At 36.6% G+C, this 26,906-nt stretch overlaps 2 protein-coding genes across 5 annotated transcripts in view; both read left to right on the forward strand.

The window, feature by feature from the left end:
• The window catches only part of LOC133522938 (monocarboxylate transporter 10-like), a 231,998-nt gene that overhangs the window by 110,918 nt on the left and 94,174 nt on the right, over positions 1-26,906 (forward strand). For 3 of the 4 annotated variants that reach the window (XM_061858432.1, XM_061858433.1, XM_061858435.1), the window contains exon 1: positions 25,665-26,296. The exons of the other annotated variant lie outside the window; for it this stretch is intronic. The gene's annotated coding sequence lies outside the window, so the exon portion shown is untranslated. Of the gene's footprint in view, positions 1-25,664; positions 26,297-26,906 lie in introns of those variants that run through there. 4 annotated transcript variants of the gene reach the window in all.
• Positions 7,172-13,540, forward strand: LOC133522916 (uncharacterized). Its single transcript, XM_061858397.1, has 6 exons — positions 7,172-8,475; positions 9,651-9,713; positions 10,866-10,928; positions 11,419-11,550; positions 11,881-12,068; positions 12,962-13,540. Exons 1-6 carry the CDS (start codon positions 8,202-8,204, stop codon positions 13,217-13,219), a joined length of 978 nt encoding a protein of 325 aa, XP_061714381.1. The 5' UTR covers positions 7,172-8,201; the 3' UTR covers positions 13,220-13,540.

Here is a 26,906-nt window from a genome sequence, read left to right on the forward strand (position 1 = left end):
TTCAGTGCTAATATGGCAAATATGGTTTCGACTAATTTGAGTTTGGTTCCTTCAATAAGGCAAACAGATTGCGCACCGCCGTCCAATATCACTGTGCCCTATACGAATATCGTTGTGGCTGGCAGAGTTGCTTGCCTGACACTGTGGTGCCAAGGAGCAATATGTTCCAAGAGTGTCCATCTTACTCAATATACCGGAAGCCTCCCGGCAGACCTGATAAAACTAAAAGCTCCCAAGTGGATTAATTGTCTGGAGTTAGATTTATGATTTCTCTGTATCTATTCCCTACTGTATAATGCCATACGATTAAATAAAATAAGGTAAACGCAATTCATGATTAAAATTCGACACGTGTAAGCGGTTTATTTTAGTTAGATTACATTGACGTTAATAGACGCTCAATCTCAATACATTTATAGCTTATCTGTGCTGCCGTGATTGTAACAACCGCGTTTAAGATTCCATACACAACGCAGAAAATGGGATTGCAATGGAAAAGTGCAAACTAACACCCACATCTCACGACGACTGGCGACGCCTCGTTGGATTATACCTATGTATGTATATCACAAGTCTAAGGGGACTATTACAAAGAATATGTGTTTTCCTTTAGGAGGAGAGGTGATCTGGGAGTATGTTGAAAAATAAATAATAAATAAATAAATATTTGGGGACAATCGTACACAAATCAACTTAGCCCCAAACTAAGCAAATCTTGTACTATGAGTAAGGGCCGGTACAGACGGAGTGCAACTCGACTGCAACTTGTATGGGAACTGCATGCCGACTGCAATCCAACTGCAACGTCGACGTGCAGTTCCCATACAAGTTGCAGTCGAGTTGCAGTCTTTCTGTACCGGCCCTAAGTACTAGGCGACGATATACACACGTACTTAGATAAATACATACTTATATATAAATATCTGTGTTCATCACACAAATAAATGCCCTTACCAGGATTCGAATCCGGGACCATCGGCTTCATAGGCAGGGTCACTACCCACTAGACCAATCCGGTCGTCAAAACAGGTACTTACTTATTTCAATAAAATCTTGTTGTCTCATAATACCTGCTTTAAGTGGTCCCGACATGATCAGCGTGAAATACTAACTAATATTAATCAAATTAAAAAGACAAAAACGAATTAATAAGAAGTGATTGTCAATTACAAGCGAAACGATAATTCCGTTGCGCAAATCAACATTTTTGTCAATCACCTCCGAGTTACTGCGCTTGACAATATCTTCAATCGGGTGCGTAAACGGTCAATCGCGATCGTCAGTCTTACGGGCTTGATAAACGCAGTTGATAGTCTTGGGATCCCATTAGATATAAGTACATTGCTTTATCGTGCGTCTCTGCGTTTAAGGCAAAGTTGAATTTGCAAAGCGCACTGGAACTGGTTGGAATTTAAACTTTAAAAATCACATCCAGTGCTCACAGAATACTTACAAAGTACGAGCAAGATGCACAATGAGTAATGTCAAATCACATCAACAGAAAAAATAAGAGTGAATCTTTGTGAATATCGATAGCTAAAAGACGTAGTGTTTCGATATCTTAAGACGTACTGGATTAAGACAGTATTAAAATTTAATAATTCATCTCTACAGTCATCCTCAATAACTAGACGCCAATCTCATTATGTTTAAAATAAAAGCATGTCGAGCTCGACAAACTAAGTTACTAGACGTTACATTCCAGCACACTCCAGGCGCCTGCACACAATGGACACAGCTCTCCGTTAATCTGCGCAATGGATCCAATTGTCCCGAGAGTATTAATCGCACTCTTCCTCACTCGCATTTTAAACCAACCTCATTAATAAAAGTCAGTTTAAGCAGACTCGCTTGCGTCCGCTAAGCCGGAATCAAATCGTTTATCTCGACAAACAGTGGCGACAAAAAATCGGAATTAATTGAGCTCTGCTGTCTGTGTGTGACGTGCATTTCACAATAACAAAATGTGTTTCCATTCCGTTTGAATACATTTATACTGTTTTCATCGTTGCATTTGAGTTATCTTTACGTAATGTACTGATATTATTATGAACAGTTTGCAGCCGCATTTTTAACATTTATAAGATTTTTGGTTCTACCACATTTTTTTTAAAGTAAAAAGTTCTTAGAGGCATTTTTTGAGATGGGATTCAAATTTTAACTTCTGTCGGCACTCCCGGAGTGCCAGTGTTTTTTTTTTTTCATAAGAACGACTAACCTTTACCTTCTTATAAGTTTTTCTGTAATATACAAGGATGATCAATCCAAAACGGTCAGTATGGAGAAGTCAAAAACTATGAGAGATAGCCATATCTGTTCTTAGAAAACATGGCTTCGATTTTAAATTTAATTCAATTCAATTCAATTAAATACTTTATTTCCAAGAATATGGTACATACACTGTTGGTTAGTAGAAGGTAGATCAGCATATTCTGCCGGCATGCATCGGCGTAGAAATATTTACATAATTATTTACATGAGGAGTTAAATTAAACATTAAAATTCAGTCAGTATAAGATTAGCAAAATTAATTAACAATTCATAATAAATATCAATTTAAAAATTCATCAACAGTAATAACATTTACCAAGCAACCACTGAAACATTTTTTTTTCAAATTGACATACCGGTAGAGTTTTGAGGTCATCTGGGACTCTATTAAATATTTTAACAGCCATATTGCAAGCATTCGACTTGGAGACTTTTAGCTTTTGCGCAGGTTGATAAAGCTGAAGTGGCTTCCTGCTGGATAATAATAATGACATTTTTTTTATCTAACATACATAACCGGGAATCGAACCTGCTCGAAGTCATGTAAACAATGTTAGGTATAAATTCTGCGAGTTTTTTCGTTGTTATTGTTGATCATACGAATCTTAAGTCACAAGGATTTAAAGAAAAACGCGACAACAAGATAATTACATTATTTCAATAAATGTTCAAAATGGTAATCATGTACCCGGTTGCAAAGATTAATTCTTTTAGGTAACGAATGCATTATTGCATTTGCATTTCGTATTTTTATTAAAAAATTTAAAATCGAAGCCATGTTTCCTAAGAACAGATGTGGCTATCTCTCATAGTTTCTGACTTCTCCATACTGACCGTTTTGGATTGATCGTATATACGTAAAGAACTATTATCAATAAATTAGGTAGCCGATTTTCTCCTGTTAGCTTAAATTACTGCTGTTTTTGTTCCTTTTGGGGTACGGAACCCTAAAAACAATTGTTTAGGTACGTAATTACCTTAGTGCTTCAGTTTTATAGACGTAATTCGATAGTAAAACAAATGATCTCCAACAAGGGATTAGTTTTAATATGAGAGCTAGTTTGATATTACAAGCACTCAAAAAGCCTTCAAGCCACCATCATACCAAATGACACAAACATTTGAAAGAGATTTGCGCTATTCGTGTCTCGTCACTTTAATAAAAATGCCATCTAGTTTGTCAATCTCTTCTGCTTCAGTTACGTTATTTGAAAAAATAACTCTATACTCTATACGATAAGAGTGTTTTTTGCAAATGTATAAATATATTCGATATGAGTTTTGAAGAGTAAGTGTTCGAAAGTTCGGAGACGCGTGCTGAGAGCCAAAACGAGTTTAAATTCTGTGCGCACATCGCAAAACTATTATTATTATTGCAACTCAATGTAATTTTGCTCATCCACAAAACGTACAATTTCTTTTACGGTATTGTTATAGGCATCGTATAGATATTTAAATTCGCTGACGAAGAGGATTTTGGAAATCGTAGCTTTATTATTTTGCTGTTGTAAGTTGCTAAGAGTAGCTGTTTTGTTTTATGACTTTTGCTGAAAATCTGCCCTGGGTGTAAAAAATACTGTATAATTCTCTCCTCATGACTACCTTCAACCAATGATGTTATATAACTATAGAGAGGTTATACTCATACATAAGGAGCACAAAAATACTTATAAATTTATTTGTATCCCTACGAAGAAATCTGCTATTTTTAAGGTTCTGGTAGCACGGGGGGTATTTTACTAAGACTCCGCTGTCCGTCCGTCCGTCTGTCCGTCCGTCACCAGGCTGTATCTCAAGAACCGTGATAGTTAGATAGTCGAAATTTTCAAAGATGATATATTGTTGTTGCCGCTTTAACAACAAATACTAAAAAACGGAATAAAATAAATATATAAGGGAGCTCTCATACAACGAACGTGATTTTTTGCCCTTTAGATATAGGTAATGCTACGGAGCCCATCGTGCGCGAGACCTCGCACTAGGCCGTTTTTATCATTTATTATGTTTTTGACGACCGGTTTCGCCTAGTGGGTAGTGATCCTGTCTATGAAGCCGATGGTCCCGGGTTCAAATCCTGGTAAGGGCATTTATTCGTGTGATGAGCACGGATACTTGTTCCTGAGTCATGGATATTTTTTTTAATATATTTATATATTACATATATCGTTATCTAAGTACCTCAACACAAGCCTTATTGAGCTTACTGTGGAACACAGTCAGTTTGTGTAAAAATGTCCTATAATATTTATATTTATATGTTTTTACATTCCATTCATCTTTGTCTTGTCTTTTTATTCTCTTTCACTTTCGGAGAACGGAAGCTCGTTAGGACGTGCACATCTCTCGCTTGCCCTGATGCGACTAAAGGCAACTTGTCACAATTTTGGAACGCCTATAACCTATCCTGAGCCTGAGTAAATCATTGCCTTCAACTGAACGATTTTGGATTTGTTTACTTGGAAACTTGGAATACTTTTGCATTTTCTCACCGTATAATTGGATGTTATCGAAAAACTGGACTTCGATAATTATTAACTGCTCAAGTTTAAGCTATAATTGGCGACGAGGGATCGCTTGAGAGACGCATTAAGGTTGAAACCATCACTGTCGCGCCATAACAATTGCCATTCACATTGCAAAACGAGCGCAAGCGAGTTAAATGCACAAGTAACTAAAATACATCAACGAAACCAAAAGCATTTCGACCACATAACGCGAGGTATAGGACGGCCTGGCATCCGTTAGTTCGACATGACATTCGAAAAAGTGTCCCACTTCTGGATGAGACTAGCCCAGGACCGGGATAAGTGGCGTACACGATAGAGCCTCAGCAGTGGGCGACTGGACCGCCTAGATAAGTGGATTGATGACTGTTGTTCCTGTCGAACTTTGGAGTTGCCGTGTACAGTCTTAAATTGCCGTGCTTAACGAGAAAATCTCAAGTAAGTATTTCGCCGTAACTCAAAAAATAGTCCAGGCATATTTGCATTTAATGGCATGGCATTTTGAAATTGGATTTAAGGTTTTTAAACCTCTTCTAAGGGCTCACCATGCTTCATTTATGCTTTAAATCTAATTTTGTGACTATAACTGCGGTCAGTCATGTACAATTTCATTTCTCAAATCACAAATAGCAGTAAAGTGGCAGTTTTCATACGCAAATAACTAAAATGTAAAAATAATATTTAAACTCATCTACAATATTGACGCTTATTGCGGCGTTGTATGGGGCCGGTCAGTCTTCTTTATTTACTAGACTGATGTGAGCAAGTTTTCGGTAAGCGATTGGTACAACAATCAAGATGCCTCAAATCCCAGGTAGCAAACTGACGTCAGTGACGCACAATTGACGTCATTTATAGGTCATAACAAGGTCAGTACTCTATTCGTCAAGAGTAGACGCTTCACTGACGTCTATTTAAGGTCATTATTAGGACGTACCATTTTGGACACAAAATTGACGTTTCACTGACGTCTATTTGGGGTCACTATCAGGACGTACTTTCTTTGTCACAAAATTGACGTTTCACTGACGTCTATATGGGGTCACTATCAGGACGTACCTTTTTAGTCACAAATTTGACGTTTTACTGACGTCTATTTGGGGTCACTATCAGGACGTACCTTTTTAGTCACAAATTTGACGTTTTACTGACGTCTATTTGGGGACACTATCAGGACGTACTTTCTTTGTCACAAAATTGACGTTTCACTAACGTCTATTTGGGGTCACTATCAGGACGTACTTTCTTTGTCACAAAATTGACGTTTCACTGACGTCTATATGGGGTCACTACAAGGACGTACCTTTTTAGTCACAAATTTGACGTTTTACTGACGTCTATTTGGGGTCACTATCAGGACGTACCTTTTTAGTCACAGATTTGACGTTTTACTGACGTCTATTTGGGGACACTATCAGGACGTACTTTTTTTATCACAAAATTGACGTTTCACGTACGTCTATTTGGGGTCACTATCAGGACGTACTTTCTTTGACACAAAATTGACGTTCCACTGACGTCTATTTGGGGTCACTATCGGGACGTACCTTTTTAGTCACAAAATTGACGTTTTACTGACGTCTATTTGGGGTCGCTATCAGGACGTACTTTTTTTGTCACAAAAATTACGCTTCACAGACGTCTATTTGGGATCACTATCAGGACGTACCTTTTTAGTCACAAATTTGACGTTTTACTGACGTCTATTTGGGGTCACTAATACGACGTACTCTCTCTCGCTCTCTCGTACGCTCTTTCTCTTTTACTCTCACTAAGACGTCATTAGAGTGACAGAGAAAAATGCCCGCAATTGACGAACGTCGATTTTCGCTTCTATTGCCCTGTTTCACTAAACGTGATTATTAATATTAGCGTAGTAACTTCTTATAGAAATTTACATCTATTTGGGGTCTCTGTTAGTAGGACGTACCATTTTAGTCACAAAATTGACGTTCTATTGACGTCTATTTGGGGTTACTATCAAGACGTATGTAACCGACAAAATAACGCGTTTCGTTTCTTGATACCAATTTGTCAATCTTGTATTGTAAAATATTTATAAAGTAATAAAAACATTTCCGTTTGTTTCGGTAACTCTAAAGTTGTTATACAGTATTTTTTTTATAGATTTTATAATTAATAACACCAAAACAAGCTTAAAATTGTTATTTTTAGAAACATCAGAAGTTGGAACGGAACGAAATTCTGACATTTTGATTGAAGCGTCATGTGTCATGTATCGTTTCCCTCCTTTTCCGTTTGCCCGGTCTGTTGTGTTGTATCGCGTCCGTGGGTGCTGTGCAATTTGAGACTCTTAAAGGTATATTTTAGTTTTATCACATGATAAACACATACTCAGTGATGAGTACATACTCAGTGATCAAGACGGCGGATCAATATCCATTGTAAAGAATCAGTGGATTACGCCAAGGCGTCGGGAGGTATTTTGGCCACCCGTCAAGGGATCTAAAGCTTTTGAAAAGGTGTTGGCGGATACCAAAACACCGGATGAGTAATGGAAACGATACTTCATCCAAAGAGTTTTTTGTGTGACTGGTACGTATATATTTATTTTAAGAACCACGTGGATTTTGCTATTGGTAAGTCACGTACTTAGAGGTATGGTATCTGGATGCAATATTTCTTGATTAACCGAGAGCTTACTAATGTTGGTGGAAGTTTCCGTTTTCTGTGATAGTTCAGTTTTTCGAAGATAAAATATGTAGAGTCATTGCGTTAATTTCCGTACAGATTATCAATTAATGTAATTGATTTTTAATTTTCTATTTGCGACATATAATTTTATGTAAATAGATTGATATATTGTTTTGACATTAATGATTGCAATAGGTACGTACAAATTTGTGCAGCAAAGTACGTTTATATTCAAATTTCGTCAAGTGGACGAAAACTAGTGCCGGACAAAAACCAACACACCTACATATAGGTAGTATTCTTGTTGGTATATTGAGTAAAATATGTTACGTTACTGTAGGTATGTCACAGCAGTGTTATGGATTTATTCGGATTTGTTATAGTATCTTGTAAGTTTACATATTCAGCAGTAATCTTAATTACAAACAGTATAGCAATAATTTAGTGAAGTTCCGGGTAAAACTTATTACCGGGTAAAAAAAATATTTTCGATTAGTTTAGCGATACACAGACAAAGAGACAGAAAGATAGAGTTGCTTTCACACTTATAATATTAATATGGATGGACAGCTTATGGTCATTTTCCTAAACCTATTGCTGAGACAAGTAGCAGCATTTTTGGGATAATTTTACCTTGCATTGTGTCTGTATTAACATAACTTCTGTAGTGTCCAGGTAAATGGATAATTGACTGTGCTACTAACCACTTACTACCCTGTTCCTACTTCATCCTACATATTTACCAATAACCTTGTTTTAATTGACTGAGGGATGCATTATGTTGTGTTCATTTATTATTTTTGCATGTTGTGTGTATTTTTTATTTTATTTGCATGTAAAGACGATATAGATAAAGCCAAAAGAAAACTGAAACTGGTCGAGGAGACATCAGACTTACAGACTGAAGCAGAAGAAGAACCAAATTTTAAGCGGAAAAGAAATAACAGATATATTTCCACAAGCGATGAAGATGACGGTCACATAACGCCACCACCAATTAAGAAAAAAATCTTGAACAAAACAGCTGCTGCTGATTACTATAGAGGTAAGTTGAGGTTATAGCCAACGGGCCATTATTATTTATGAATTAAGTCCCGCCACATTGAACAATTATGATGCTGTAGATACTTGTTGCATGTGTCAGAATAGTAAGAGTAGCATTTTTTTCTAAGGTTTATATTGTCAATATTCAGTTTAGCAACTTCATAGGTGTGCAAAGTGTCAGAATTTACTTCATAACTGCCATTTTATGTTGCTGCTTTCTCATAATCAAACAACTTTCAGCCAGTTTATTTAATGTATTTTTGTCCCATGGTTCTCATGCAAATATAATATATGATATATCAGGTGCTTCCTATAACATTAGAAAATAATTAAACCATATTATTGTAACTCCTCAAACTGATCAACATTTGTTCAGCAACTTTAAAAAATTATGAAATCTTCAGATTTTCTCTTTTTCATACAAATTATATATTATTTTCAATGTATCTGTTATCACAGTTCTAAGTATGGGGAACCCCCAAAATTTATTGTTTTTTTTTCTATTTTTGTGTAAACATCTTAATGCGGTTCATAGAATACATCTACTTATCAAGTTTGAACAGTATAGCTCTTATAGTTTCGGAAAAAAGTGGCTGTGACATAATCGGACACACAGACGGACATGACGAATCTATAAGGGTTCCGTTTTTTGCCATTTGGCTACGGAACCCTAAAAATGAAATTTTTGACAAAAACTTATTTTGGTCAATATATATAGCTAGCTGCTTACTGCTTACTCTGTTATATCCATTAAGTGTTTCTTCTAGTCAAATTTATCTTTTTGTTAGAACACTGTTTTGGCATGGAGAGACAGATGGAAGGTTTTTCCTTTTCTGGTATGGACCCTTTAATATCAAGAGTAAATAGATATATTTTACAGTACATATGGGGCTACTTTATAGCACTAGTGCGAGAAGTAGCATATTATGTTACTGTGTCGAACATTTAAAGGGCCATATGTACTGTAAAACGTTGTACGATACATGTGCGAATAGGTAATTCGCAACTCGTGTCGATTTAAAACACTCCCTTCGGTCGTGTTTTAATTTATCGCCACTCGTTTCGAATTTCCTATTTTTCGCACTTGTATCGTAATGTACTATTGTGTAGTTTTTTTTATATAGAAGTATGATATTACAAAGAACTCTCAAAAATATTGTGTTATGGTTTGTACAGATATCCGTCAGGCTCAGCCAAACATTACCCGAGATTCCCGGGAAGCCCCTTCAACACCAGAAAGTAAGTAAATCATAATTAATACATACCTAATAGAATATTATTCTTACCAGTAAGCCTAGCACATGATTGGCGCGAGAGTATGTCGCCGCTAGATAGACTACCCATCTTATTCTAACTGTATTAATTACAAAGGGACGGGTAGTTTATTTCGCGGCGACATAACCACAGGTGATTTATTTTTTAGGGTGTCGTACCAAAAAGGTACAAAAGGTTAATGGTGCAACTCTGTCCGTCCGTCCGTCCGTCCGTCTGTCTGTCTGTTTGTCACATCGCTATCGATTTAGAATATTATAGTCATCAATAATGCTAACCCAAACACACATTGAAAGTGTTATTTTTCTATTTTATTTTTATTAAATATGAAAAATGCCCCATATGAAGAGAGGACAAAATTTCAAATTACTAGGTCTAGTGGGGTATCGTTTCAAAGATCTTAAATGTATATTTCAAAAAAAAATTTGATTAATTTTTTCATAGTGAAAAATAATCATTAATGAAGGGAAATGTAAAACAAATTGTCACCTGAGCCGAAGGCGAGGGTGGCAAACACGCGGGATGGAATGTCCTACGTTTCCTCCCGTGGTGCGCATACTATTTTTCTGCTCGACGGAGGCGGAAAGCAGCAACTTCGTTTAGCGCAGCGGGAGCAAAGTTGACGCTTTCCGCCCAGAGGGCAGAAAAAATATAATCATGCCTATATCTTGAAAACTTTTTTGTGACTATCAAAAAACCTTTCGAAATTTAATTTGCAATTTAACCTCCTTTGCTGGTGTTAATTATACTTGAAATTCGTATGAGATTACACAAAAAACACCTTTTTTTTCAAATAAAACAAAAAAAATTGAAATCGGTTCGAATGATAAAGAAAAAAAACAACATATGTACACAGGTCCCGCAAATTAGTTAGCGAATTTGCCGATAGATGACGCTGTACACAATTATACTTAGTATACTTCTGGTCATTAAGTCTTTTGTATTTTTACATGAGATAATTGAAAGTTTGTACGGAACCCTCGGTGCGCGAGTTAAACGAACTCTCACTTGACCGGTTTTTTTTATTCTGGACTGGGTAAGTCGGTCTAAGCGTGCATTGTATTATTAATACTCATAGAAAATAAATATAATACATAAGTTAATGTTTTTTGCCAACAGAAACCCTCTCATTGCTGAATGTAGTTGACGGGCTTCCTGTCTTGACAAACAGTGTCCTGCAAGGTAAGATATCAATGTTTAACCATCTGCGGTGGTTTGATTTTAATGTTCATGTATGTGTAATATGTGTGTGGTGTTTATTCCTATGTTCATTTCTACAGAGTAAACAGCTATAGCTGGTTTGATACTTCACGCCGTTGTATGGGAACCTTGCACTTTGTGACTATGCGCTGAAACTTGGCATCGTTGATTCTTAGCTGGTTCAAAAGTCTGCCCTGTCTGTCTACTTGGGGTTGCACGAAGGTCAATAACAACTGGGAACCTACATGGATGGACTTGCCTGTTGCTGCAGAAGCATGTCCCTCCCGGTCTGGATCTACCAGCTAAGAATCGACTGTACCAAGTTTCAGCGCATAGTCACAAAGTGCAGGGTTTTTGTGCACTATCAAACCAGCTACTAGGACGATTTTTAGAAATGACGTATATTCATCTTTATTTATTGATAGGTAGGTACCGGAAAAGTTTTGTGTTGTTAATATTTTTGACTTGTCAGATTTAACAGAAGACGGCGAGGGGCGGCTAACTCCGGTTTCACGCATACGTAGTCCTTGGTCGCGAAAAGAACAACCACCGAATCTCGGCAGCGACGTGCCAGCAACGCCATCGTGCGGTCAAGGATTAAAAGGTAGGTAAAGGTACAAGTTGAAACACAACTACGCGTCGCTGATCTCGACTTCATGTCGCCGCGTCACTGACTAGTTTCTATGTATTTCTATGAAATAGCATTCGAACGCGGCTACACGAAGCCGAGCTCAGCGACGCGTCGCTGCGACGCGTATAATGATGTATATCCATCGTTGGCGTCAAAAAGGTTAAGACACGCTTGTTGTTCACGGCTGGTAGAACGTTAATACTTTGCCGCTATATTATTTATACATACATACATACATACATTCGGTATCTTACCTGCGACCCATCACTAATACATTATTATATTAACATAACTGTCTTTCAGGTTTGCAAGATACAGTGGTGTCACTACTGACCCACATAAAGGCCCAGAATGATATAATCATCTCTATTTTGCGAGAAAAACATACAAGATTGGATTTAAAACCAGAGTTCAAATTTCCCATCAAAACTTCGGAGGAGTTGAAAATTGTGGAAAAATTATTAACGTCACAAGAAAACCATGCTAACGTGGTAAGTTTTAAGTTTGTCAATGCGATAGTATCATCGAAACTACAAGCGTACCGGATAGGTATAACAACCGGCATAGCCTCGTAACGTCGTAAGTAGCCGGGTCCACACAGAGCGAGCATACGCGCGAGGATATTGCCTCGTGCTTATGGTCGCTGTGTGGACCCGGCTAGTCCCGTGTTTTTAGGAAGCAGGAGTCATAACTGCCGAATCTACTATTTATGAAGTACAAACTAGTACGTTTTTTAATTTAATACCCAAGTTTTAATACCTATGTGTTTCTTAGCGAGTGTCAGGATGACAGGACCATATATTTATAACGAATGTTACTCCAAGTTTTAGTACCTTTTTAGGGTTCCTTACCATAAAAGTACTAAAGGGACCCTTATGGTGCCACTCTGTCTGTCCGTCCGTCCGTCCGTCTGTCACATTGATAAATATCTCGAGAACTACTTAAGCTATCGATTTGAAATTTGAAATAGTCATGAAGAACGCTAACCCTAACACTTTGAAAGTATTATTCTTTAAATTTATTTTTATTAATTGTGGAAAATGCCCAATAAGAAGAATAATTATGAAAGGTACAAATTAGGTACTAAATCTTTGTCAAAAGTTGGATTCTATCGATATAACCCCTACAACTAGGGGGAACTGGACTTGGTCCTATCAACCTGACGTCAGAATGGCTGACCACTTTATTTTCAATATTTAGAGATTTTAAGTTAAGTACAAATTTTTCGATGTCAGGTACCAAATAGTACAAAAAATTGACACTCAACGAATTGTACACAGACAAATTGGTTTTTATACGATTTCAGAGAAATACCAACCCGTTATTTTATGATCTGCAGTATAGTTAAGTTTGTGAATGTTTTTATAATAAGAAATATTTACAGGTAGCCTACTTCAAGAGCCTTGGTGGACAGGGCGTTAATAATAAAGTATCTAGAGTTATGAAAGTTGCATTGTCTGACTCTATGGCAAGCAAGTACAACTTTTACGGTAAAAGATCAGACAAGAAGCCATTTGCAGAACTACGTCTCCGGGCGTGTGCAAAACCATTCGATGTAGAAGGAACCCACCATCAATTACAATGTCACTGCCAGCAAGCTTGTTGTGGATCAGACTCTGGTGAAAACAAATTCGGATTTTAGAAGAAATTCAAAGTGGCGGCCGTGTTTACAATCTTTGACTACGAATTCATATAAGGGTATCTTTCGGATCCTCAGATGTAATTTGTTATCGTGACTAGATCAAATTTTCCGTCGGACGTACCGTTTTTGAACTACAAGAAAAAAACTTAAAAATAGCAAAAAAAGTTCCACAACTTCTGGAATGGAGCAAACTCGGATTACACAAATTTAGGATCAAATAAAGGTATTAAGACGATTTGACTGGCCTCTTAAAATACTTAAAAAGTACCTTGTTAATATGTAGTTTATATGTTATTATTAAACTACTAGTTCCTTGATGTACATTTGGGGTTTTTTATTTTTCTTGCCCCCGTTCAGCATCGCGTCGCATGCAATTGACAAATAGTCGTCATTGGGAAGTAACGGTTGCTTAATGATAATGAGTTTAGTTAATGAATTGGCAAAATATTTCGTATGTGCAATATATCAATTGAATCTTCAATAAACGAATGATAACTGGCTTAAATTGAAGTCCCATTGACGTCTATTGTATTTGCCAATTGAACGTCATTTTGTCGTTAATATGACTTCTTTTGAAGACGTCGTAGTATCTTGCATACATCACAGCAGGGTAATAACGTAATACTGCGTACGTACGTTAGGACGATCCAAATGTCATTCATTGTGTAGAAATATTACATTTGGATCGCCTCAACGTACATACGAAATTTTACGTAATTGCCCTACAGGAGACGTCTATATTACGTTACTAAAAGACGTCCTACTAACGACGTTAAAAGACGTCCATATTACGTTACTATTGAACGTCCTACCAACGACGTTGGAAGACGTCTAAATTACGTTACTAAAAGACGTCCTACTAACGACGTTAAAAGACGTCCATATTACGTTACTATTGAACGTCCTACCAACGACGTTGGAAGACGTCTATATTACGTTACTATTGAACGTCCTACCAACGACTTTGGAAGACGTCTATATTACGTTACTAAAAGACGTCCTATTAACGACGTTAAAAGACGTCCATATTACGTTACTATTGAACGTCCTACCAACGACGTTGGAAGACGTCCATATTACGTTACTATTGGACGTCCTACCAACGACGTTGGTAGACGTCCATATTACGTTACTATTAGACGTCCAATACGACGTCGTTAGAGACGTCGTGAGGCTATGACATATGTTCGTCATTTCGAACGTCTGTACGACGAAAGTAGCGACGTCATTAACGTCTGAAATGACCGTGAATGGACGTCGTGACGACGAAAAATTGCTACCTGGGATTTCATCCACGCGTCTTATCGCGGCTTCTTGATTTTCACTTGACAGCATAATTGCGTCTTATAACATCCACAGACTCGTATCTGGACAGCCTTTAGTCGAAAACAAGACTTAGTTCCATTTTAACAAAGTTTAATTTCGAGTAAAAGCATAATCGAGATACGAGCTTTCGAAATATAAGGGTTTTGTAATTCCCGTAACATGGTGGAATCATGCTGATTCGAGTCGTTAATTTTGGCAAAATGAAAATTTATGGATGCTCCTTGTAATTTTGACATTTAAGTCCTTATCAATTAAATATCCATCCATCAATTTCATCATTCATATTATTTTATTTAGGGATAAATTTCTTACTTTTAATTACCAAGGGACCGAATCTAACAAATTAAGGTGCCGTCGCATTTAGAGATGGAGTTTTTGAAAAATCGTACCGCTTTTTTAGATCACAATACAGTTGCCAAAAATTTAATTAGCAATGTTGAGGAGTTTCTCAAGTGACTTCATCGATTTGAATCCTGATTTTACGCTTATTATAGTGGCTATACCGATTTCAACTTGATTTATTTCGATAATGCCCGCATTTTCAAATACTGACCTCAAATTCGCATTAACGTAAACTATTAGCGGCTAAATCTTTGATACCTGAAATCCACCCCAGAATACTGTCACAACCAGGTAAAAGAGGAAATTCGTAGCCCGAGCCACCCGGACAAACGTCACGGCTCGAAGTTTTCCGAGTAATTCACCCACATTACACCCTTCATGCACAGTAGATATGACTAAAACAATACGCATAGTTTGTTGAGTGGCTAAGTATTTTGAATTGACTAACCTACTTATAGACATGGAATATACGAGTATAACTTTAAGTAGCTAAGCTTCTCGAAGACAAACCGAGCTTTAATTATAATTTGATATAAATAATTATTATTTATACATATATTGTTTTGATTATGAACATGATGTTTATGTGTATCTTATTGCGTTTTATTCTATTAAAACCAATTTTAGTTTGCTGGACCTAATAAACTTATTGATTGTTTTTGTTCTATACATACATACATTTTATTGTATGTATGAATATATTTCACCCCAAAAACCTATTTTAGTGAAACCATGTTTTCCCTAGTCAAAATTGGTTTTCCATATCGCCTCAGTGAAAATGCGTTTTCTTTAGTTTAAACTAGTTTTCCGTAAAGGCTCGATAACAAGTTTTCGTTGAGATTTGCAGTCAAAACTTTAGTATTCTCAAAGTCTTGTGCCACGGTGTAAAACGTTTTTACAGTAACGTAATAAATAAATCGTTTTTTTTTTTAGGTAAGCAAGTAGCTACATCACAACACCTTACTTTGTCAGTTGTATAAGTTTAAATACATAATATTAATAAACAAGGATTCTACGTATTTTCCTTCATAACAGACCCATTATACTATGTTATGTTTTGTAACGACAAAACTAAGCATCCGTACTGTACTGATATGATTCACTGTGCTTTGGGAGCAATAACTTGCTTACAAATAGTCTACCGCGACAGTTTTGTAGATTAACTTTTTATTTGCATACCTTCCGGCGCTGTGTTCGGTTTCGAATTGTTATTCTGTCTTTTACTACGTAATTAAATCAGCTCTTTGATTCCGTTTCCTTATTATTGGAACAAAAATACGTTCATTGTTCTTTCTCGGTTTTTTTAATCGGTCTTACAGAGTACAGGTTCCGTTTTTAAATTTATATACTGGAATCCAAAACGAGAAACTGTTGTATTGATATGATATTGATGTTGTTGTGATTGAGTATCGGGGCCTGGGTTAAAAACCAGAATGACAGGCCATGTCCTGTTATTTAAACAGCATGTGCAACTGAAAAGCCACTCCACACCATTTTATACTAATGGCTCTGTGAGCTGTACACTTAGAGAATCCCCATGGCTCTGCAATTTTGGAAAAATTACAAAATATGATACGACAAAAAAATTAACCATCGAACCAGCTCACAAAATTCACGAGGATCGGTTGAGAACTGCGATCTGTAGAGGATATCATCCGGACATACGAAAGTTTTTTTTTTTCCAAGCTTAGACGCGGTCAAAAACGGAAACCTTCGCGAAAGGGGCCCACTGATTAACAGTCCGCCGGACAGTATCGGCCTTGCAGTTATTATTACTATTATTACAGAACTGTCAACTTTTTGTAACCGATACCGTCCGGTGGACTGTTAATCAGCGGGCCCCTTAACGCGTAAAAGTGTAAAAGTAGACATTACTATGACGATTCGAATACGATCACTGCTATCAGACGTCAGCAAAGGTAATTCTGTTACAATGTTATCTCGGTAATCTCGTTTAATTTTAGACGTTTACAGAAGAAGTGGAAATTGGCAACAATACGGATTTCTCAAAATTAATTATTTACCTTTGAAATCGGAAGAACGTACGTCTGTCCGTCCGTCAGTCGTTTATTTACGGAATGAATGACGTTTGGTGTTATCCGGTTACAATTAGAGGAGCCAATTAACAAATTAGGTGATGAATCTGGAGTTTATAAATTGAGCAAGAAACGCCGCGCTAAATTTGGATTCTAGAAATATGTACGGTCGCAGACTTTAACTGTTGATCAATCTAAGATTCAAGCTAAATTGGTTGTCAATACTAACGGTGTGAAATGTACAATGTAAAGTAAACCCTAAATAATCATATGGACCACTAATGTCAAAAAGAAGTACCTACTTAGAGCGGCACGTATTCCAACCTTATGAGGTACAGAACGTTACGGCCCAAAGAATTTGGAATTTCCTGGATTCAACGGGCATTAGTAAGGAACTTTATAGGGGTGTCACAATAGATCACTGCTTGGTCGACGTGGCACTCAAATGTCCACAAAACCCCAATAATAATAAGACCATAAGTGGCTCAACAACGGAGAGCCGCAGAGGTAAAGGCAGGCCCAAGCTCAGATGGTTGGACGGCGTATACCAAGATATCAGGACCTTTGGGAGTGACAAGTTAGAGAAGGAAAGCCACGAATAGATCAGACTGGAGAGATTTGCTTGACCTGGCTAAGGCCCACCCGCGGCTGTAATGCCTCAGATGATGGTGATGATGATGATGATGGCTCAACAATTAAAGTTCGTGACTGTACGTAGACATAAACGTAAATAAGTAAGCTTTCTTATTGTTCGACAGCCTGATACCGATCGTTGACGACATGTTTGTCACCTCTACGGATTAACACTTTGAATGAACACGCTTATCGTGCGCGGCGTGTCACCGTGAACCTTGTGGGAATGCACGAAGGTTGATTATGAACTGTAGCTGCGCGAATCTCAGTTGGCGTCATAGATGGTCAAAGGGTTAAGGATTGTTGGCAACTGTTTATGAAGACTATTCAGGCAGTGTTCCGAACCAGTGAACTTTAAAGGAGTACAGGGTTTTTATCAGTAAGCGGAATTCTGCGCTAACAAGGTTTGAAATCTCTGATTTTGACGATGCAAAGTACTTCGACATGTGGTTAAGGTATTTATATTAGAATAAACTGTTTTCTTTTGCATGTTAGGAACTAAAGAAAGAATTAGAAATTGGTATACCTAGACGGTGTTCTTTTAAAAGTCCGTTAATTTCAACGATGCACTCCTGAGCTTAAATTAAGTAACTTTCTCAAAGAAACCGGTAATATAGTTAAGTCCAATATGATTTATTTTTATCCAATAAGGCCCCTACGAGCGTCTACACTTGCCTTAGGGCCTGTTTCCATATTGATTAGTGTTTGGTATGAACTTGTACATTTGCTACTAAACGCCAGATACTATGTAGGACAATTTTCGAAATGTCATTGATACGAGTATGTCATAGTTCACAATTATTTGGTGGATTTAAATATAATGTCCGTGTTACAACAACGCTATTAATTATTTTTAACGAAAAAAAACTATGGCATTCAGTTTCCTTATATGTTAGGTACATATAAGGAAACTGAATGCCATAGTTTTTTTTCGTCGCCATATCCCGAAGTTAACGGAAAAACACCGTGTATACCTAATGCCTAAAAAACAATATTGTTGAAAAGTCTTTTATAAAACGTGAGTAAAAGTTTGAATTTAAGTCTATTTTAACTTATATTGAAAAATCCACAAAACCAGCCACCCGACCACAGTTAGTCTCCATCGCGTTTATCTAAATTGCTTTCAATCCTATAAAGATTTCCCTGAATAAATCGAAGGCAAAATGCTGATAAAGCTTATCTTGAACATTAATCATAGATAAAATAATGTAATAATGGATATCAAGCTCAGACCACTTGAAGGCCTAATATGGTATAAATTATGTCCTGTCTTCTGATTTCTTGTCTACGTTTTTCTTGTGGAAATAAACCTGGACACAAGGAAAAAATATTTTTTAACCATGAATTGCTGAATGAAAGCAAGTGTGCTTTCAGAAAATTGGAACTAAATACTTTCTCTTTCTCTATTATCAGAAAATATTTTTAAGTTGCCTCGAAGATGCCTTAAAGTCCAAGTCAAATTCAGAGGTGGATTTCCTAAACTGACAGCGCTTTCAAAAAATATTTTTTACATTACCAATTCGGAAAAGGGCTTTTTCTGCCCTGCTAGAAGGGATCAAAGTGGAACTTTTCTTCCCTGCTAAGAGGGATCAAATCAAAGTGTCACTCTTCTGTTCTAGGACATGATTTTGTTTTTCTTTTTTGCATTCAATTTTTTTTAGCTTAAATAATATTTTGAAACAATAATTTCCTCATAGCAGATGTGAAAAGCAGTAAAATGGTGGCTAAATTATTTCCACTTTGGGGTTAGCACTTGAATTCCTCGCCAAGATTCTATCTGTTCTATTCTCTCTCTATTATAGAAACCTTCGCTTCGTTCAGGATTCATTGTACGCCCTCGCCGTAAATATGTAATTTTGCTCCCTTGTGACACAATCTCAGTAGATTGTTATGAATCAGTATTCATAACATAAAAACAAAAACAAAAATAAGAGGCTAATCAAATGCGATCCATAAAAAGCGTTTTGAGGAATTAATTCCCAGCTAGTTGGAAATCATTTTTAAACCTTCATTTGGTTAATCATACCTTCATACCTTAATCCGAGTTTGCGCAATCACAGTAAGTGTGCATAAATTTAGAGAGCCTTAGGAGATTATTTTTTGCTTGTTGCCAAACCACTCAACGTAGAAGAAACCCACAATCAATTACAGTGGCACTATCAGCAATGTTTGGTGGACCAGATAGTAGACACTGATGAAAAGGCGTTTCAGGATTTTTAACCTGACCATACCAAAAAATAATCAAAATGGCAACCCGTTTTACCTTTTGGATCCTCCAGATATCAATTTCCATCATGATTAGAACAAATTTTCCGTCGGGCCTACCGTTTTCGATCTACAAGCAAAAAACTGTATGCATGTCTCCTGGGATTCCGCAAACTCATTACATTAATTTAGGACCAAGTGAAGGTAATAAAATGATCTCCAGCTTGTTGGTAATTCATTTTTCTAATTTGATTGGCCTATAGGTAATTCATACAAAAATAATAATAATGTAAACGCGGTAATCTGATTAATATTTTATGCGTGAATATTATTTTCACTACTCATTCACATTTCACATTATTAACGGACTTAAAGTAATTTATTGTTTTAAAATCGGGCTCACCGAAGATTTATTTTTCCATTTCTAGACGGCTCCTAGACAATACAAATCGGATGCCCAAATCGTGCTACGACAGAATTCAAATAATCATAGTGTTAAAGTCCATTATTGTTTGTCTCATAATTCTGTAATATGTTTGCGAGCTTCCATAGCGTTACGTATTTCACAAACTGTCACAATAAAAATACAACAGGCGCTTAATATGCCAGGGCATTACAATATTTAGTACATTTGTGCTGATTTACAAATAAGTTTTTAGTTTTAGTACAAAATTTTGGGGCCAGCAAAAAAATATCATTGTCACCACACCAGCTCGTGATTAGGGATTGCAAACCGGATTGATTTTCAATCCGGCCGGATCCGGCCGGATTTTGGCCATAATCCGGCCGGATCCGGCCGGACCGGATCCGGATTGGTATAGGGATATTAAAGTTAATTAAATGACATATTTTTCTAGTTTTTTGCGTAATACGTATTCCTAAATCTAATCTATTAATAAATAACTTCTTAACAATAAAATAGAACTTAGTAGTAAAAAGTGTTACAATATCAGTATCACCTTAAAAACAAAATATGAAATCGGTTTTTTATTATTTTTAATCATTCACAAGCACTCAAATTTTCGATTATAGTTATGAATTTGATTATTTTCCAAAGCCTGATGATAAGATGTGGGGTGGGAAATTGAAAGGAGAAGTTTTCGTAACTGTTGTTTAATTGAATTCTTTGTAATGACATTGACATCCATTCTAGTAACAAAAGAAGATATTTTACTTTTAACCAAAATGATATTAAATGCGCTACAATATTATCTTGCTCTCATTTTTTTGTGCGAGAAAGTAGTAGGCTGTATGATTAAAAAAAAATTGATTTTTCCCTAAAAATCAATTCCATAGAAGGGCAAATTATACGGAACGAAACGCGACACGGCGATTTCGTGCAAAAATAATAAAGTGTAGGATTAAAACCATCGCGGAAAGGGACTCCCTAAGAAAAATTACATGGATCAAATAAAGAATTGGCTACAAGTAGAGTAGCACGTACCTGAAGATGAAGGAAATTGCATACAATTGGATGGAATTGTGAAGACAAACGATTCTCTCTTAAATTTTAATAGAAAAGAATCTATATTTTATCATATATATATAATCGGAGTAAACTAAAGATTATCATATAATACATACATATTGATGAGCTCAACTCAAGTCGGTCGAGTACCACCGACTTAATCCTGTTAAATTTGGACCCGGGTACGTCCTTAAACTACGTCCACAAGAGAGGTATGGGCACTGTGAATGTCATCTCGCTTTGTGTGGTAGGGCACAGCACAGCGGATGTCATTCCAGATCTAGAACAGAGCCCAACTGGGGAAGTACCTCCACCTTACAGAAAATCGCAGCCAAATAACACTAGACCCTACTTATAGTGTTGTGTTCCTGCCGGTGAGTAAGGTTGCCAGAGCTCAACGAGGGGAGGGAGGGGGTTAGGGTCGGCAACGCGCATGTAACTCCTCTGGAGTTGCAGGCGTACATAGGCTACGGATACTGCTTACCATCAGGCCGGCCGTATGCTTGTTTGCCAGCGACGTAGTATAAAAAAAAATGTGTTTAGTTTTAATCTCCTATCACAACATTATGACATAACAAATGCCTTCCATGGCATCTCCATCCTTTAATTTTTCCTTCTATTACAGTATTTATGTAATCGTCATATCATGCCACCAACATGAAAGAAGAAGAAATTCTCTCCTGTTCCCAGTCATCGTCATAAATGTCATAATAAATATATTTTTATCTCACTAAATTTAAACTTGTTCATTCGTTTTTTGTTCTATTCAAGTTCATACCTCTCATCCGTCGCTTTTTCCTCATCTAAAACGCACAGCGCGTGCTGTATTTAGGCGTTCTTTATTTTACCGGATCCGGTGATTTTTACCGGATCCGGTAGCTCCTGAAAAGTGCCGGATCCGGCCGGATTACCGGATCCGCCGGACCGGATTGCAATCCCTACTCGTGATTATTCAAAAACTGATGAAAAAGTTGCATTTTATCCACAAGAGTGACAAAGTAGTTTGATGCAAATTTTGCATTGTTTCCATATTGACTGCTAAAATTGACTTTTAAATGATGATTTTAATGATAAATATTTAATTTCAAATAAGTCAAATCTCTTAGTTGGTGCAGGATTTTTAGATGAGGTAGGTACGCAAAAAGTCGTGACGACGTCACGTGACCGCTAGAAAATATTATTACGTAATTTGGTGTAGGTACCAACGAGTATATTTACCACAGCTATGCTGTTGTTGTTTCGTTTGAATATTTATTTTTCTAATTTGGGGTTCAAAATTACCCTTATAATTTCGTTACGTCCGTTCATCCGTCTGTCTTTATGTCACAGCCATTTTACTAGGCAACTAGGTATATTTGAATGAAATTTGGAACATAGACGTATTTTGTGATCCTATAACGTGTGCATATAGCCCAGATATTAAAATAAAAAAAAATATGCATATATTTATATAACCGATTATGTTAAAATTATTTTTAACATAATCGGTTGAAGATAGTTAAGATATTTATTGAAGTAAGATACAATATACATAAACATGGCGACGGTAAAGAGTATATAAAAAAAACTGCTGCCTTCAGTAGTGATATGAAGAGGTAGTAGAAGAGAAGGGTCTTGGGGGACTTTCAGTACATGATTCCAGCACCATCTTTGCACTCAAAAGCTTTAATGTGTCGTCTTGTGCCTCTGACTCTTGTCTTATTGCTCTAATTACGGAAATTTGAACTTTAATTTTCAGCCAGAATATAATTTGTAAATACGCTTTTCCCCATTTTTTATCATAATTGGTAGACTTTTTTTTCAAGAAACGTAACTTCTTAATAAGACGACCTAAGTACCCTTTTGCTTGTATGGTTTTCTGTGTTAAGATTTATAAAGGTACGGTACCATCCATTATACATGATCCGACACGCACCAGACCGGTTTTTATTTAATATAAGAGTTAGGAGCTTTTAAAAATTAATATGAAATTTGTTTATCGTTCCTATAATAATCAATCGAAAACAAAGTTAATTATATTAATCCAGTAAAGGGGCCCAATGATTACTAATTCGCCGGACGATATCGGCCTGTCAGTTATTCGCAAAAGCTGACAATCGCGAATAACTGATAGGCCGATATGTATTGGGGACTAGGTACGTTTGTATGAAGAAGCGGTAGTCCACTATCTTCGTATTTTTAGGGTACCGTAGTCAACTAGGAACCCTTATAGTTTCGCCATGTCCGTCTGTCTGTCTGTCTGTCCGAGGCTTTGCTCCGTGGTCGTTAGTGCTAGAAAGCTGAAATTTGGCATGAATATATAAATCAATAAAGCCGACAAAGTCGTATAATAAAATCTAAAAATTTAATTTTTTTTAGGGTACCTCCCCTACACGTAAAGTGTGTGTGTTCAACCCTAGAGTGTGGGGTATCGTTGGAAAGGTCTTTCAAAACTAATACGGGTTTTCAAGAAACATTTTTTGATAAAGTGAATATATTCGGAGATAATCGCTTCGAAAGAAAAAAATAATGTTTCCCCCCCCTTAAGCTCTACTTCCACGATTTATTTAATATGAAATAAATCGTGGAAGTAGAGCTTAAGAAAGACATTAAATGAAAACTATAGCGGGCATGATCAGTTTAGCTGTTTTTGAGTTATCGCAAAAAATTTCCCTTCATAGTAAAAAGACTTACTTTAATTAGGTACTGATTATGCAAATTTGCCTATTTATTTAACTCGGGTGAAAGGTACCGTTTCATCCCTTGGTTAACAATTTAATATACTTTAAGCTCCAGTTTAGCGTATTGTGACGGAAGAGTAACTACAGAACCCTACACTGAGCGTGGCCCGACATGCTCTTGGCCGGTTTTTTTTTTTTTTTTCACCGCTATGTTGCAGTTTCTATTCGAGATGAGTTTCACAAAACGAATGTCTATTTCTTCTGCGTTTCGGAGAAATAATTTTTCTAAAGATCCACCTAATTATAAGAACGCTGGTGGCTACTGATTAATGGCAGCATCAATACTTTAATTTATCTTTAACGCGCGCTTGGCGGCGTATTTGTCATATGATTACGGAGACAAATTAAAATAAATGGAGAAATATAAATAAACTCATTAAACTTTAGAGTATCAGATATATAGAATAATTGTAACTAAGTACGTAATTAAGAAAACATGCACTTTTGGCAAAACTTTCATTCTTGGTACAAGTTTATGTTGCTGATTGTAAGTACTTTTCTTTATACATTCAACTAATAGTCATCGAGACAATTCTGAAAACCCCAAACACAATTAGGTTGTGTTATTTCATCACAGAGTTCCTATGGCTACCGTCTCCATCATCAGATCAGCTCGATGGTAACATACTATTGGATTGTCACCCGACTTACTGTAGATATGCAAATTTTCAGCTCAATCGGAAATCGGAAAGTGGGTCAAATTTACCTTCCAAGATTTGAGCCACATATACATACCTACTAACAGGGCAAGTTAAATATAAGCTTGTAAAAAGAAGCTTCTTAAATTTTTAGATAAGTTTTCTAAATTGATGATTTTAAGAGTCCACAGCAAGCTCCGCTAAATTTCACCTTCCCAAACAAACGGTGTTTCGTTCTCATTTTAAAACTACGTGTTGGATTGTAATGAAACTTTGCATATACAATTACATGAAGTATATCTATGACTATAATTCATTTATATAACTCCAGTTTTTAAAACAAACAAAATAGAGCAAAAACAAATTTTGTATGAAGAACATCAATTCGCAGATTTTTACTAAGGTATCTGAAGCTACATAAACTAATTACAGGCATATCCTTATCCTATTGTGAGTACAAAGTATCAGAGCAATCTAGTTAGTCGTTTTTAAAATGAGAGCGTAACTTGTACGTTTGTATGGAGAACCGAGCTTGCTGCGGACTCTTAAAGCTTTTGATGTGTAATACGGTGCAGTACTTACATAAATATGCAACGTTCTTTTGCATATTGCGGTGTCCACAAAAACGTAAATAAAATAAATGCCTCTGAAATATAATTTACATGCTAATTAAGTACAGTAACCTATGAATATAAGCTTTTTTACATTCTAGCCAAGACCTTTTTCAAAATACTGGATATTAGACTTCCTATGTCTTTGGGCAACTAATTTATTCAGGATGTTATCACATTCCCACGTTAACTTTCGGCCCTATTCGAACTTTAAGATACGTCAATAATTTGTTTCCTAAACATACGATATGGATTGGATATGTCAGTATCAAAAGTGACGTTTTTGTTTGAAGAAACGTCACGTGTGACACTGACATATCTAATCCATATCAAATCTTTAGCAAATGTTTGTCGTATCTAAGTTCGAATTAATTAATCGACTCTGTTAACTATTAAAGGTCATAAAACTGTTTTTAATCAAAACAAATCTTAAGTTATCTGCTTGGCAACGCTAATAAACTACAAAAAATTAACAAGTACCTAAGCAATAAGCTCTAATATTGGCAATACGTTGCGAAATCGTAACACCAACATAATAGTGTAACACGTATGTAAGTGCGGCTATGCAGTTGATTGAAGTGGTTACCTAGGCGTCAAGTGTTTCATATAAAGTTAATACATGATATCAAGTCGGATAATAGTCCGGTGTACTGTTATTACCGATGAGCGAACTATCACTGCACCAGTTTACTTAAGATATCTAATTACATATAGTTACTACACATCGAGAGGTAAGCTTATATCGGTCACTTGGCGCTCAGGGATACGTGTTATTTCAAACGCTTAGCAAGTCCCATGCATAAAATAACTAGTTTAAATCCACTCTAAGATTATGCTCAGTTTTCAAGGAGCGGAAGGCTAGCTAAACTTGTTCGCGTGCGCTCGCCGAGCGATTAGAACACCGTCTACACCGGTCGAATGTGGAGCAAGCCGCGCGGCGATGCCTCCAACAAAAAATCAGTGTAAGCTCCACACGAAGTCAAAACGGTCGCGCGCTCGCTAGCACCGCGCGGGTTCGAACTTTCCGAACTACTTCAAACTAATTGAAACCCCCAATTTTGAACCCAAGTGTTATTTTAACGTGAAAAGTGTTATTGTGTAAGTTCACATATGGCCATGGCCCGGTCGTGTCTCGTATAGAATCACGACCGAGCACGTGTTTGGAGACTTGCCGTTCACTTCACCTATTTTGTCGTATGCTGGTCTTACTATTAGTCACCGGCCCTAAGTAAGCCCTTGCAGCGTTTTTTGCCTCTTCATAGGTTGATCAGTCCGAGTACTCCTTAGGTACACTTAAAAAATACCACTTATACATGGTGATATTTTGGAGAGTCCACAAACATGAAGTGTGAGCTGAGCATAAATTGGATTTAATTTTTACAGGACACTGATAAGTGTCAACGTTGAGGCGTCATGTAACGTTTAAATAATGTTGAAACACGATGATGATGATGGTATCCTGTTAAGCCTCATCAGGTACATAGGGCTCTCTCAGCGCGACCTCCTCCAGCTCCGCCCAGCCGCCCAGCATATTAAACATACTTATATTAAAATTTATGCAGTGCCATAAATGACACCCTGTTTTGAGTTGTTTAAAGAGCAGTCCATTAATTCTGCTTGAATTGAAACCCTTATATGCAGTAAAGTAGTATTTACTTACCTTACTGGAGCCATACCCAATCTATTTATAAACGTTTTCACACAAACA

The sequence above is a fragment of the Cydia pomonella genome, chromosome 11 (assembly GCF_033807575.1).
Source record: "Cydia pomonella isolate Wapato2018A chromosome 11, ilCydPomo1, whole genome shotgun sequence".
Lineage (NCBI taxonomy): Eukaryota > Metazoa > Arthropoda > Insecta > Lepidoptera > Tortricidae > Cydia > Cydia pomonella.

Excerpts from the sequence above, each read along its gene's own strand:
- LOC133522916 (XM_061858397.1), top strand. The coding sequence starts at position 8,202 with ATGCATTATGTTGTGTTCATTTATTATTTTTGCATGTTGTGTGTATTT. Across the intron at positions 9,714-10,865 it reads AGCCCCTTCAACACCAGAAA|AAACCCTCTCATTGCTGAAT; the intron begins GTAAGTAAATCA and ends TTTTGCCAACAG. Across the intron at positions 11,551-11,880 it reads GTGCGGTCAAGGATTAAAAG|GTTTGCAAGATACAGTGGTG; the intron begins GTAGGTAAAGGT and ends ACTGTCTTTCAG.